The sequence below is a fragment of the Lutjanus erythropterus genome, chromosome 13, assembly GCF_056507025.1.
Source record: "Lutjanus erythropterus isolate fLutEry1 chromosome 13, fLutEry1.hap2, whole genome shotgun sequence".
Classification (NCBI taxonomy): Eukaryota; Metazoa; Chordata; class Actinopteri; order Lutjaniformes; family Lutjanidae; genus Lutjanus; species Lutjanus erythropterus.
Genome location: NC_139329.1, coordinates 28,253,199 through 28,268,616, shown reverse-complemented (window position 1 = coordinate 28,268,616; position 15,418 = coordinate 28,253,199). Strand labels below are relative to the sequence as shown.

The window sequence follows — 15,418 nt, the reverse complement described above, 5'->3', positions numbered from 1 at the left end:
AATGATGAGGCTGAAATTGGTTTTGACTCGACGCAGCGACTGTTTTCTGATCCTCTGGTGACAGTTAATGAGTGTTTGCAGCAGGAGACAAATCCAGAATCCAACATGAGGCAGGCCACAAAGTCTCTGAAGACAAAAAGGACTTTAATACGAGTCAAAGTCGTTAGTGTTGAGCATGTTTCACATAATGACTGAGAGCAGCTTGACGACACAAAGTGACATGAGAGACACTGAAACAGAAAGATCAGGTGGACTGTGGCTACTTTCCATTCAATTAATTCTACTTCTCCTGCCATCCAGCTCATAACCTGGAAATCAAGCCGGGTCTCACCATCATCAAAGATGTTCCCATCCCTTAAAGGGTAACCCCAGACATTAATTTCCATGTTTTTGAGTCGCAATGACTGACGGGGACACAATTTTTGAAACTGGTCCAATACTGAGCAAGACTACTGCAGCCAAGAGCCATGAAACAGGCTGCAACATTATATTAATTGCTAAACATCAAAACATGACCACTAAAAATTCTTGTTTTTGCCACTGAGGGGCTAAAACTGTTAAGTGTTAATTGTCAAGTGTCTGACAGTATTTTGGAAAGGATCTATTGAGATTCTCTCAACAGAAACAAAATAAAATGAACCTCTAAGTTGGGGGTCTGCAACCTGCTGCTCCGGAGCTGCTTGTGAGTCTTTTGCCCACTCCAGTGGCTCGCTGTGGCTGTGACTTAAAAAAAAAGTTGTTTTCTTTAACATTTTAATTTTCATTTATCATTTTTGAAAGTCTAAAGTGATTCTTATGTTCTCCAATTGTAAAAATATACATCAAAACCTCTCTTTATGTAATTCACAATATAAAATGCTCTAAAAGAAGTACTAAATTGTCTAATAAGTAATAAGTTTTTGGGTTTTTTTGCAAAATACGTTCAAACACCTTGTTAAAGGGGCTTACATATTGCTCTGCACCTTGCCTTCATTTAGTATTCAAGGTTTCATGAATATGCAAATAGTCCCTGTCCTCTCCACACATTTTGCTGGTGGCTAGTCTTGAGTCTCCCTAAAGTAGCTCTTGATGCCACATCCAGAAAAAGACAATTCTTAGAGGAAAATAGAGATTGTGAAGGTTGTGGCTGTTTTTGGCCAAAAATGGCTCTTTTGGGGGCAAACATTGCTGACCCCTGCCCTAAATGATCGCATCAGGTGCAAGAAATATCAGGAGAGGAGGGAGGTTGGACACCAGAGATGCAGCATTGAGTTGTACAGCCAGAATATTTTAATATGTAACTTGGTGAACTGAGGGTTTATTTCAATCAATCCAGAGTTGGTGATTGAACAATAAAGTCCTTTTTGTTGTTTGGCAGCTTCTTCTGACTCTCCTCCTCATATGCAGATGTTTCAGATAATCAGAGCTGCTGACAAAAGAAGAAAATCATAAACTCAAGCAGCTGCTCATTGAAATTCAACAGTCAGAGCTCAAACAGACTCAGCTGAGCAGGAGATGCTGCAGAGGCTCTTATTTTGAAAAGGTCTGTCAGTGTCAGCACTGATTCGATCCATCCATCTTCAAAGGTGCAGACATTTTCAGGTTTTGAGGTAGAGCTGAGATTAAAGGAATATTTGGATTATTTGAAGTGGGGTTGTATTAGGTACTTCTCCACAGTCTGTGTATTAACTACAGTAGATGGCGGTAAACACTTCCCCGTGTTGGAGAAGCAGCCGGAGTACTGGTGTAGGAAGCTAAGCAACGAATCGCTGTGGACAGATCCTGCAACAGAGCCTATTTTAGCCACCTAAGTGCATGCTATATTTAGAGTATTTTCATGACTTAAACCTTTCTGTCAGACAGCCATTTGTAAGCATTTATAAAAGCCAAATATCGCTTTCTCCAAACCACCAGTCTTTTGGCAAAACTGGTAATTTTACTTCAGAGAAAACAGGAGTTGCTGCTCTACCTCCGCCTCAGTCAGTTTGTTTGTGTTATTGTGTAACTTTGGTGATCAAGTTTATTATTGTTAACAAAAACTAAACTTTAGTTAATTCAAACAATAATGTGTACTTACAAAAATAAAATAAAAATTTAAAGGAAATCTCTGTGCTTTCCGTATTTGTCAGTTTGGTTAAATTTTCTTAAATCTTGTCTCTGACAAATATATATCATAATTATAATACAACCTATTATAACAAAAAATATTTAATACAATATTATAATACAACATATTCTGTAATAAAACCTAGAACTCTAGAAACTAATTGAGAATAAACTGAATTGAAAGCAAAAATTAAAAAAGAAATAACAATAATTAAAACGAATTAAAATTACCTTTTAAAACACAGAAGTCACACAATAACACAAGCCAACTCATCAACAGAGTTAGTTGTGTATTGAATTGTTGCGCAGTTGAGGTGTGATTAAAATTTTTAAACACAGTTTGAGTCATGCTCAGTGTTGAATCACTCGCTGACGTTCCTCCTCCAGATGAATTTATTCAAATCCAATTACACCCTCTGCAGCTTTTTGCTCCGTTAATTTCTGTTTGTGTTTCTTTTCTCTGCTCAGCTGCTGATTTTCTCTTTCATTCAGATGCAGTGTGTTCATAATTCCCATGAATATATGCTCCACTTAATGGAGCATTGAGAATTCATTTGGACTCCGAAGACTCCTTAGGTAAGCTTTCTACACCGCAGGCACGACAGTGTATCTGCTGCATAATAGGCTTGTTTCCAGGATCTAAATGAGCTTTGTGAGCAGGCAGAGAAAAGAAAAGAGAAACTCAGTAAACAGAGAGCGTGAGGGAATTAAATTCAGTCTGCTCATTAAAGCTTTTCACACTGAGATGATCAATGAAGAAGAGATGACAAAGAGGTACCGCCTCCTAAAAATGATCCTTTAAGTTCTTTAAAAGGGATAATTTGAGATCCCATTTGGAATTTTAAAAGCTCTATATTGCACTACAGACATTAACGTTAACATGCCAGCATTTGTAACATGAACAGATGTATGACGAAGCAATAATCTGGTTCAATAAAGTAAGAAAAAGTTGATAAACTGATCTGATATTTCATGTGATTAACCTCATACCTCTTCAAAATAAAAGCCTCTGCAGCATCACCTGCTCAGCTGAGCCAGTTTGAGCTGTGACTGTTGAATTTCAATGAGCAGCTGCTGGATTTTATGATTTTCTTCTTTCTGCAGCAGCTCTGATTATTTGAAACATCTGCATACGAGGAGGAGAGTCAGAAGCAGCTGCCAAACAAAAATTGCAGAGCTTTTGGTTCAAACTCTTAAGAGAGCATCACTGATGAAAATAAATCTGTTTTATGATGTGACAAAATTTGGTTAGGCATAAAAATGATTTGGTTAGGTTTAGGCAAACATTATGGTTTAGGTTCTAATTACCACTTAATTGAAGGAGCAATATGTAGCCAATGGTTCATGCAAAAATGAGAATAGCAGTCCTGAGCTGGAGCCAAAGACAGTATATTAAGGAGGTTGAAATCCTAAGTATAAAACAAGCACTGTAAAAGTGACGGTGCCAAACTGAATAAACTAGTAGCACCTTGCATAAACCTGGATGTTAACAGGACAGATTTGTGGCTTCAGAACTTCTGCAGAGGGGATGAAAATGGTAGACCGTGGGAACTGGCAAGTCAATATGTATATCTGTGGCAAACACTTTGTCACAGGTTGATTCATGATGTTACTGAGCAAATTACATGTGCCAATTACACCTGTAGAGCAAAGTGAAACAAAAAATTACCTTAGTGATGATATATCTGAAGTTTTTACCACAAAAAAATGGCCCTACCATAAACCACCTGCTTTTAGAATGGGGTTTGGTTTAACAGTCTGTCCACATGAAAGATCAGAGGGGATTTTAACAGTAAATGAACCTTGTAAACAGCTTAGTAAGTGAAGCTAAAACTGACCTGGATGCCATTAAAGACAAGATTCTTTCTCCTTGATTGCCTCTCCAGGGATTTTGCTTTGCCTTCTACCATTTGCATGCTCTCATGGATTGTTGACAGTTTCTCCTGAGTGGTAGTCAGTGTGTCCACATCCTCCTGTGTGAATTGAAGGTTTTTTTCAGTACTTGTATGTCTTTGGCTACGGCATCCAACCGTGCTTCCATAGACTCTACGATAAGGTTCATGAAGCCTTTCAATTGCTCTCTTGTAACAGTAGCAGTTCCCTGTAAAACTTTTTCTGTTTCTCCAAAAGCTTGCGCATCTGGCATGCCCAGATTTAGGAGACACTGCTAGACAAGGCAGGCTAAGCTAGCCAGGATCCACTGAGAATAAGAGTCTGACCACATCAATTTGAACAGCAGTCCAAATGAAGCACCCAAACCCAGTGGCACACAGTGAAAAGAAATTCAGCAGAGCTAGGCACATTCAGTAAAAAATCAGGCTAAAACTGACCAGCTTGAACTTGGCTAAAAAATGGTGTAGTAAGCACAAACTAGGGATGTTGCTGGTGACTAATTTCCCTGTTGGTGAAATGCAAATATTATTTTAGTCAAGTCAGCCTGTCTGACAGCAAGAAGACACTCAGAAAGCAGTTAAAATTGAGCAGAATTTATTAATTCAAAATGTTAAACATTGTCTGGAAAAAAAATACCACGCTATTAAGAGTCATTTGAACCCGTTAATCACATTCTTTAATAGCCAAATCGTATACTACTGAAATGTGTGGCACTTTGCACCGTGTCATAAGAACATTGCACATTATCCTTCAAAACATGACAACAACTCGCAGAATACATCACCTTTTCAGAGGGAACAAGATCACAGTGTCTGCAGACAAACAACATCATTTACGCAGAGCTACTGTTATCTGCCAGCCTGTCGCACAGTGTGGCTAACATTAGCAGTGCTAGCAGCAGTAGCCTGGTCCGCTTGCATTTTAATGTCTGTGTCTGTGCTGAGTGAGGTTACACATTGCTCTATGCTCAAATTGTTCTATGCCAGTTTATTCTGACACAGTCTACATTCAACCTTATTTTCATTTTCTAGTTCAAAACACTGCCGAACCACGCTGGTTTTACGAGAGGTCATCTGCCCCACTTTACTGAAAGCAACATCTGGGCCATTGGGGCATTCGTGTTGGGTTAGAGGGGCTGCTGTCTGTCAGGGCTGCAGCGCCAACTAGAGGTGGGCAGCTGCATAACAGCTTAGAGGCAACAGTTAACTGGCAATTTACATGAACAAAATATTGATAAATAGTTTAACCAGATAGTATTTGTGATGCCAACTAGTAAGGGTGGCAAATTATATTGTCGACTAATCGCACACATCCCAGCACAAACGGCTATCAAAATAGAGACAGCAGTTGCGCTTCACAACAGCGATGTAAATAGTCTACATCAACATCACACTGAACCAAAACATTTTCCCCACAAGAGCCCCAGAAGTAACTGATTACTGTGTAATATAAATGTAGCCTGTGGAATTACCTGCCACAGACTGACTTTGAAATTCAAATAAAACATTGATTAAATGCCCCTTTAATCCTGAAGCCATTACTGCAAACGTGACGCGTCTCCTTTGGAAGAGCGCTGAAGGTTCAAAGTGGGACAAAAACAGAAAAAACATTGATCGTTTGATGTTTTATGAAATCAAAACTCAGTGTGACTGTGGCTCAGCATGTGTGTTTAATTCAGTGTTTGTACTTCAAACTGTCCTCTTCACTTTGGGTTTATAATTTTTTAATGTTATTAATGCTGCTGCTCTCCTGCAGAGCATCACACTGAGGGATAAATTCAACATTACACAAACCTCTGATAACGAGCCGCACACAAACCAGCCCAGACACTCACAAACCATCACATGGGATCATTACCGCTGCTGAGGAGGGAAGCAGAGACCGTTTGATTTTATTTTATTCCCATCCTCTTTAAGCTAAAAGCCGAGTTCCACATGGATCACTGAGCAGTTTTACATTGATCCTGTTAATGCAGGTCGAAGCTCAAATGAGGCTCTGATACTCAACTGGACTCTTCTGAGCTTCAGGACAAAAACAAAGCTTAATGTTGGACAGATGGACCTGAGCTGTAGATTACAAACACTCATTTGCGCACTGAAGGCTGCGTTGTAAGACTGCAGGTAAAGAAAATTCATGTCATCTATCACTAAGACGTATGTAAAAGCATCCAAAATGACTCAATCGATAATCGGCACAAATTAAAATACGGGGTGGGGAGTTGGTTTCAGAGGCGGGTAGGAAGCATCAGATTCCAGCCCATTTTCACTCCCAGGTCATCAAATACTGACATGTGTCACGCCGCTCTGTGTCACAAGGTTATGTAGCTATAAACTCATTGTGTCATGTGACATAGTATAAAGAGTGAGAAAGAACAGGACTTTCACCTACTGTAAAAGTGTTCCAACATGGATACCAATATCAGAAAATACCTCCCATACTGCCTAAAATGCAGTACTGGGGATCAGCAAGTATGCAAGTCTGTGCACCGACCCGATTCAATGCGGGACGAGTGAAACGCCAGCTTTGCCTTCGCCTCAGCTTGTGTACTTCCCAGTCAAAGTTTCTCCAGGAGATGCTGGTGTTTTAAGACCGATGCTGCAAACCTGACTGACTACATTACTGACTGTCTGACAGCACAGAATGATGTCATACCGTTACACACAGCAACAACAAACATGGCGGAAAATCAAAGTAATGTTGCAACAGACTCTATGGTGGAGGAGTAATTTCCAAAAAGGGGAGCCACTTTAGAATTAAGAAGAAGTTTAAGCCTAATTTTCTTGTATTTTATTGACACGAATATTCAACAAAATAACTGTTCAAAGCTTCGACACATTAGTAAATATTTCAGTGTGTATCCTTGGGGGACTTCTAATTTTCCCATTTCAGGTACAAGTATTTACAAATTGCCATAAAGTTCTCATATTAAAAAACATGCAGGGGTAGAACTTTGTTTCTATATGTAGGATTATATTTGACTTGGGAGCCATGATTGTTTCTTCAGTGTTGAATGGCTGATTAAAAAATGAAGCAGGAGAAACGAAGGAGGGAGAAATGACTGATGGACCTGCAGCTGCCGCTCCTCGTGGTGTCACTGATGGAGAATTAGCTTTATTACATGTTTTTTAAACTGGTTATAAATTAAAGTATTACAACATACCATCACGAGCTAGCTTAGCATCTTGTCCTGTCAACTCTGATTTGTTATTAATGAAATAATTGTGAATTCCTCAGTAAAAACTCGTAACTACTCATTAGTTTTGTATGATGATGCTTTACTTCTAGGAGGCTAGAAAAGGGAGCAAAAGTGGATAGAGATGATCATGAAACAATAGTGGGGGGCACCTAGTAAGTACTCTACATGTATTGAATCAAAATATAGTTAAATGGTAAATGAACAGCATTTTATATAGAGTTTTTCTAGTCTATTGACCACTCAAATAGCTTTACAGCCATATGTCACATTCGTCCCTTCACACACACACTCACACACACTGATGATACAGATTTGGGGTTCAGTATTTTGCCCAAGAACACATGCAGACGTTCCAATTAGTGGACAACCCGCTCTACCTCCGCAGAATTTCAGAATAATAAACTATATAATATCACTGAATAATTAGTGATGTAAGTAATGCTGCTATAAGTGGACCTAATTTTAATTACTTGTACTCTGGCTGTGATTTAGCGTAATTTATTTGTTTATTTTATTTTGTATTATTAATCTAAAAAAAAACTAGTCACAACAGTTTAAAGTAAAAAGTATTTTATTTACTTCTAAAGTGTAGTTAAGAGGAGGTATAGCAGCAGAAAATGAAAATACACAAGTACTTAAATACAGAACATGAGTACATGTACTTAGTTACTTTCCACCTCTGGTAATTAATGAATACTCAGATGTAAATTAGGTGACTAATAGATTGTTTGACTGACAGAAAATGAATCACTATTTTAATTACAAGTTTTAATTCACTGGCATAATTACATTTTTTTTTTGGGAAATCTGATTAAAAGTTTTTAAGTTACAACCATTCTCTGGCATGTTCTCTGTGATTTCCTGCATTTTCTCTCTGATTGTAAACTGAATATCTTTTCATTTTGGATTAAAAAAAGACATTTGAAGACACTGCTGAGTGTGATGAAATCAACACTTTTCACTCCTGTCTAACATTTTATTTAGGGGATTTATGGGACAGATGATATCGATATCATGATATTAGAAAGTAAGAAAGAATCTGATTTGCATTCATTCTGCATTATGATCTATAAGAAATTACTGGACAACATATATATCCCAAAATATAGACCAGTATAGCTGTGCCAGTATCAGGCCAATAATGGCCCATATATCGGTCTCTAATTTTATTGATTAAACAATTAATCAGGGTACTTAAATATTTATTGATTAACCTGTGATGAAAGTGAACATTAGTGGTTTGTGTGTGTGTGTGTGTGTGTGTGTGTGTGTGTTTCCTCTCTCTATCGTCTGTCTCTAATCTTTCTGGATACTTCCAATAAAAGCCAGCGGACCTTAGCTGGAGCTCAGCACGCCTCCTGAGCACCTCAGTCCGGCTGCACAGCCCGGCCCTGTCCGGTGTGGCATGAACCGACCCTGGGGCTGGTGGTGTTACTGCTTTTACTGCTGCTTTATCTGTTCTCCATCTCCCGCCTTTTATCACCACACCATCCACTGCTGCTCACACACACACACACACACACACACACACGGGAAAACAAGTGCACAAAACACACACGTGCGCACACATGTCGATTTTAACAACAAAAGTGGAAAAGATGGACAATCAATTTAACAGCTTCTCTGTGACCTGTTGAAGCATTCTGGACTCTGACCTTACACACACGCGCGCACACACAGGCACCATATCAAAGTCAGAGTGTGTGAGCAGACTACAGAGCCGTACCTTCTCTGAGGAGGTGGTTGTGGAGCAGCAGGAGGAGCAGGAGGCAGACCGCAGCGGCAGTCAGAGCCCAGGCCAGCCGGAGGAGCTGCATGAGGGAGAGGGGAGCCAAAAAGTCCAAACAGTGATTCTCCGCAGGCTGGAGCCTCCTCACTGCGCCACATCCATCCCGATCCGACCCAGAGCAGGACGGAGGCGGCAGACGGGCTGTTGCATCTCCGGGATATGAAGCCTGAAGTGACCAATCCACAGTGGAGGAAGAGGAGGAGGAGGTTTTAAACAGCACAGAGGGGTTTGTCTTCCCTCCACGGGCTCTCCGGGTGAAGCTGCCGGGGTCCTCGCCGCGCTCCCCGGTGCGTCACGGTGCGCAGCGGCCGGCAGCAGCAGCAGATGGCCGGGGTGATCCCCTCCACCACAGCATGTTCATTAAAACTCAAAACCTGCTCCGGATATGAAGTTCTCCAATAACTCACAGCTCTCTGCGCTTCACATCCACCGGCAGTCTCCGTCCGCTTGTCCGCGTAAATCCCTCCAGAAGTGGACAAACCGACACCGGGCCCGGCTGGAGCTGCTCAGCGGGCATGTTGCACGTTTCCCCGCCGGGTCTGTCGCCCCGCAGACGGGCTGGTCGGTGCCCGGTGGTGAGAAGTGCAGGAGGAGGAAGAGGAGGAGGAGGAGAAGGAGGAGGAGGAGGAGGAGGAGATGCAGCTGCTGCCTCCAGGTCTGAAGATCCGCTGCGATCTGCACCCTCTCTCTCTCTTTCTCTCTCTCTCTCTCTCTCTCTCTCTCTCTCTCTCTCTCACTGACGTCACACCAGTTACAATAACGTGTGTCAAAATCCACACCGGGACTGATGCAGCAGGGGCGGAAAAACGGGAGCACAAGGTGTGTGTGTGTGTGCGTGTGTGTGTGTGTGTGTGTGTGTGTGTGTGTAAGAAGACACGCTTCATAACTTTATAAACACTCAAATTACAATAAGTCATTTTTGGGGGATATTTTTAATTTTAATTAATTCCTACTGAATCATGTATTACACTATATATACTTACTTACTTATAAAACCGATTCTTCAGTACAATTTCAATTAATATGCAAACCTTTCACTTTCTTTTTGACATTTATAGTTTAAACACCAGATGAAAGGATTTTTACAGCCCAAAGCTATTTAATTTTACTCTTTACAGATTTAAATCAATACCGAATATAACTCATTAGTAGTTAGAATTAGCTCCACCTTTACTAGCTACAACATTAGTGATGGTTACAATAATTCTATTTATTATTATGAAAGGGGCCATTCTTTATGAGTTGTTTTACTTTTGGGAACTTTAGTTTTGATCAGAATGCTTTCATACTTAAGTAAAAATTTGAAAGCAGGAGCTTTAGAGTATGCAGGTTTTTATTTAGGCACAGATTTACCAAATATCCTCTTTTGTGACACCAGGAAATCTGCAGAAATGCACAAAGCAGCTTTATGCCACTTTTATAAACTTCTACTAATCAGCGAGCTTCAGTCTTCCTGCTGCTTCTTCCATCATCAACTGAACATGTCTGGATTTAAAGCAGCAGTATTTTGTCAGATATAATCCTCCTTCATAAGAATGTTTCTGCAGACAGGCTGCTGTCATCAGAAAAGGAAAATGTGGATCTACAGTTGTTGGTGAGCAGCACTGACAACATGAATTATTACTGTAATGTACGAGCCAGCAACTATTTTTATGTTTTCCCTGAACTCCAGCATTGTTGTGATTTGCAATCTGCTGCTCTTTACATTCTGCTGTAATGACTGTGTCTTTTTCCATGAAGGAATAAATTATTCAGAGCTTCTACTGAAGCTGCAGCGCACACAGTCTGTAATGACACAACAATGTACAATTATATGGTCAAAACCTTTAACAACACATTTGTAATGTTTCTTGAAATACTTGCAAATTATGTTCATATTCAGATTTTCATTTGTAAAACAGTATCTTTATATATTTGCTATATATTTCTGGCTATCAGAAAAAGGAGTTTTTTATATGGAGTCTGATGATTAATGACAGACTTTTACTAAAAATATAATCAACCGATTTATTAGAAAAAAAATATTAGAAATTGATTACTTAAATTTGTATTAAAAATATGCATTAACTAAAACAAATATAAACAAAAATGAAAAATAACTTATAATACACAATATAAAAAATACCAGAGAATAATAAGAGAAAATTATACAATAAGGAATTTCTTAAATATGGCACTTGATAAATACATTTGTTTATTCTGTTAAATTCTGAATTATTATTTCATTTCATCATATTATTGCTATATAAATTAAGGGAATTGACATGATTTAAAAATGTAATGATGTTTTTGCAAAAGTCTATATGATACATGACATTATATATTAATTTATTTGACTCATAATTCCGACGGTTGAATCTTCAAAGTTGTCTCTGATTTGCATCTCACTTGCACGATTGAACCAGTCGCTGCTTTCTGTTAATCAGCTGAGACTGTTTCCCGCTGAGCGATGAGGCGTTCAGGATCAGACCTCTCTCTCCAGCATGGTGTGTTTACTTGCACTCTGACACAGCTCAGGCCTGATGGCACCAGCAGCCCGCCCCCTCACCTGTCAATCAACCATGTGGAGAGGATGATACCGCCTCTATAAGTGTGTGTCTTTTTCTGTGCATGTGTGTGTTCCTGTATGTACGTCTTTGTGAGGCCCAATTTGAGTTACAGACCTTAATTATAAGGATCTTTGCTGAATAAGCACACTGTTAAAAAGTGAGTAAAGTTCCAAAATAAAGTTGAGTTTAATCAAATTACCATAACTTAATTACAGAGCCAGGCTTTATTTTTCCAGCATGTGAGTGCAGTTTAGTTTCTGGGTGCTGCATATTTTCTCTTTGCTTTGTGAACTGAACCTGATGGGAATGAACATCCATTCCCAACCAACAATTTGTCACCACCCCTCCGGGACTCATACAGATGTGCATGGTGCCTGTTAGCAGCTGAAAGAGATGCACCAGCGTACTATGTAGTATAAAGAGGGAGAAGTCTGTATATGGAGGAGGTGTGGATGGACGGCTCAAACAAACACAGGACTTTCACCTGGGAAGCTGGGGTTTGTGTCCCATGTGAAACCAAAACGTGATTAAAAGTTTTAAGGTACATATAATACATGCATCATGTGACTTTCATCTAGCAAGTGGCTTCAGTGACAACATGTAAAGTACATGATGGAACCCCAAACATTGTCTGATCCTAAACCTTCCCAGGTTGTTTTGTGCCTAAACCTACCAAACTGCAACTGTTTTACAGCATTAGTGACGTGTTGAAAAGGCTTTCAGGCAGCATCTTATACACCCACTGAAGGGTAATTATTGTACATCAGTATGAAACTCGGAACGCCAGAAGGTGATGAATTGGGATGTGAACGGGTTGAAAAAATCACAAGAAAACTGCGCAGACACTCTTTGTCAAAACGTCTTTTGACTCCCTGAAGTATGATGGATGCCAAAACTTGGTTGAGTTTGGTTTAACAGTCTGATATGAGCCTACCATGAGAAAAAAGGCATTTAAATTGTTTATTTTTGTGTTGTGTACCCTCATAAAGCTCCTCAAACAAACGCAATTTGAATCCAAGAAGTGCTTCTGTCCAAACATTTTTTTTTGCTTGATGAGAATTTGGAGGTGTCAGGGAAAATACTGTACACAAGTCACAGATTTAACATGCAGAATTAAAAAATCAAACAACACTGAAGTTGAGAGATAAATATATGAAGGTAGTAGCATTATATTACATCCCTAGTCTGTAATATTTTATAAATATAGTAGATAAGCAGTGCAGGGGTGCAGTAAACTACATGAAGTTTAATTACTAGTTTAACTACAATTTGCAGTAGTTGGGTGATAGTTTGACTACATTTGATGTGTGAACTGTAAGCAGATGCCCTTAGACCAGAAGGGTTACTGCTGTCATGAGTGGGAATAGTTCCAACACAACCTGAGGATCTTTGTGCATCAGAGAACATCAGTGCCTCACATATAGCCTATATCACCAACCACCCAGAGCTCTTTGCTGCATTGCATGCTGCTGTCCTGCAGACCACCTTCTATTTTCTGAAGATAATTTGGAAAAAAAACATCCAAGACCAGGCGGGCCTAATGAGAAATATCTTCAAGGTAAGTTTTCAGTTCTCACTTCATTTTATTGCACAATGACTATGAGACAACCGTAGCTTCATAGGCTGTTTACTTTATATACAGTGACACTTGTTTATTTGAACAACCTGAAAAATGCATACATGCACCATCTAATCAAGTCTGAGTGCAGTCTGATCTTGCAACTTTCTAACCTAAACAGCTGATCAGCAGGGTTATACAATGCAGCACAGGCCGTTGCTCTTAAGCGTAGGAATATAGGTGAGTGCGAGGGTTGAGAAACTGTAGTGCCAAAATAAACAGCTGTCTGACGGCAAAGTAAAGGGATGAAAAAGTTCTAACTTTCATTGACAGTTAATTGATTTTTTTAGGTGGGCCTTATGTGGGACTTCTCTCTCCTTCTACTAAACTGGGACTGTGGTGACTTCTGAAGGTAATGCACTGACTAAGGATAAGTACCCCATACAATCCAATTTCCCAACACTGACAGTAAGTACAAAATCCATAAAAATATCTAAAAAATATATAGTGTATAACTTATCATATAACAAATTGTATACCTGTTCAGTAGAAGGATGTTCTGTATGAACATTAAAGTCAGAAAAACATCTGGAAACATCCTTTTTTTTCAAGCATCACCTGAAAACTTTAAGGCAGAAACATGTGTTGTCCATGTTCAGTGTTTGGAGATGAATGATGGCAGAAAAAAACTGTTGGTTGTTGATGGAGACGTTTGATGATGACAGCAGCGGCAGCAGCAGTGTGTCTCTCCTCCCTGAATGAATCCATCCAGCTGATTGATCGTTCAGCTTCAGAGGCCTCAGGTTACATTCTGACTCTTATCAAAGCTCTCAGCAGCTCCCGTCTGTCAGACAGACTCCATCACCGCTGCCCTCCTGCTCTGACGGGGCTCTGTCTCCGTCAGGTCACGCTCTCTGGGCCTCTGGCGGGGGTGATTATTGCTGATGTTTTCCTGCCATCGATTAGCTTTCCACACAGCCGTCAGTCAGCAGCCGGAGGCGTCGTATGAGGAGAGTCTGGAGAGAGAGATCAACACAAACGCTGTCGGGACTCATCTGGTGTCTGTAACAGCACAGGAAATGAAAACTGTCTGTTTGACAGGATGGAGAGTCAAGAGGAGATGAAGATGGTTCAGTCAAAAGAGATAGAGTCTGAAATTAACACATGACATATAACTGTGATCACAAACTGTCAAAGTACCAGCCAACATGGAGGAAGTTAAATCTAAATCACAGCAATCGTCTGAGGGTAAACTCTCGATCTCAGCTCAGTATTTGACACAGTTTAGAAATTTATTTTATTGAATCACCTTGAAAAATGGGTTGGCATCAGGGACGCTGCTCTAGACTGGTTTAAATCTTATTTATCAAACTGAACTTTTTTGTGGTCGGTGATGCCTCGTCTTTTGTGGACCCTCTGACCTGAGGTGTTCCCCAGAGATCCATCCTTGGCCTGTTGTTGTTCTCTAGATGCTACAACTGGGACATATCATACACGAACAGAAAATTAGTATCCATATCACTGTTATGCAGATGACGCACAAAATTTCCATTTTTAAATTCCAGTGAACTAAAGATGCACTGATACACTTTTTTCTGATCAGTTCTGATCGGATTCCAATATAATATAATATAATATAATATAATATAATATAATATAATATAATATAATATAATAAATGTATATATTTAGGATCATCTATAAATTAATTAATGCATTTTTATATTAAATATACCTCACTCATGAAATTTTGCAGTTGCATTTTTTGTGTTATGGATTCTGATTTTTTCATTTTTGATGCATCCATTCTTCTGTGACATATCTTGCTATTTTCTCTATATTGTGTATAAAATGGTGTAAAAGTCTCTGAATTAAAGTGTTATTTAATTATGCCATATTAAATAGACACATTTTGGGGTAAAGTTTGTCAGGTATAAACCTGCTACCACCCCTTGGTTGCACTTCTTCACTTCATGAACCAAATTTGGTATCACTCATGTCCCTAATTAGACAAGTTTTGGTTTTAATGTGTTTCAGGATGATACCGATGAAAGCGGAGCTGAAATGCATTGGTCTGCAAATGGAGTTATTCAATGTACCACAAGTGTTGCAGGAGTTTTGCCTTCTTGAACCCTCTTCCTCTTCTCCGTGCACATTTTAAGTCAATGAAGTTGAGCCAAAAACCTCGACTCGCTGTCCCCAAACTTTCTCAAGTAGAATCAAAACAAATAAGAAATGTTAATGCAAGGATCATGTTAATGTTGGCAGAAGTTTGCAAATCTCTGCTCATTGCATCTGGTAGTTGTAGTGATATTGCTGTGGGTGCCTCATCTGTTGCCTGCGGGGAT

The 15,418-nt window shown here is 39.5% G+C and overlaps 1 protein-coding gene across 1 annotated transcript in view; it reads right to left on the bottom strand.

The window, feature by feature from the left end:
• Positions 1 to 9,612, bottom strand: part of LOC146316774 (chemokine-like protein TAFA-5) — a 56,543-nt gene extending 46,931 nt beyond the window's left edge. Inside the window, exon 1 of the mRNA XM_084734338.1 lies at positions 8,901 to 9,612. Coding sequence (XP_084590464.1) covers positions 8,901 to 8,991 — 91 coding nt within the window. The 5' untranslated portion in view covers positions 8,992 to 9,612. The remainder of the gene's footprint in view (positions 1 to 8,900) is intronic.
• Between the last annotated feature and the right edge of the window lie 5,806 nt (positions 9,613 to 15,418).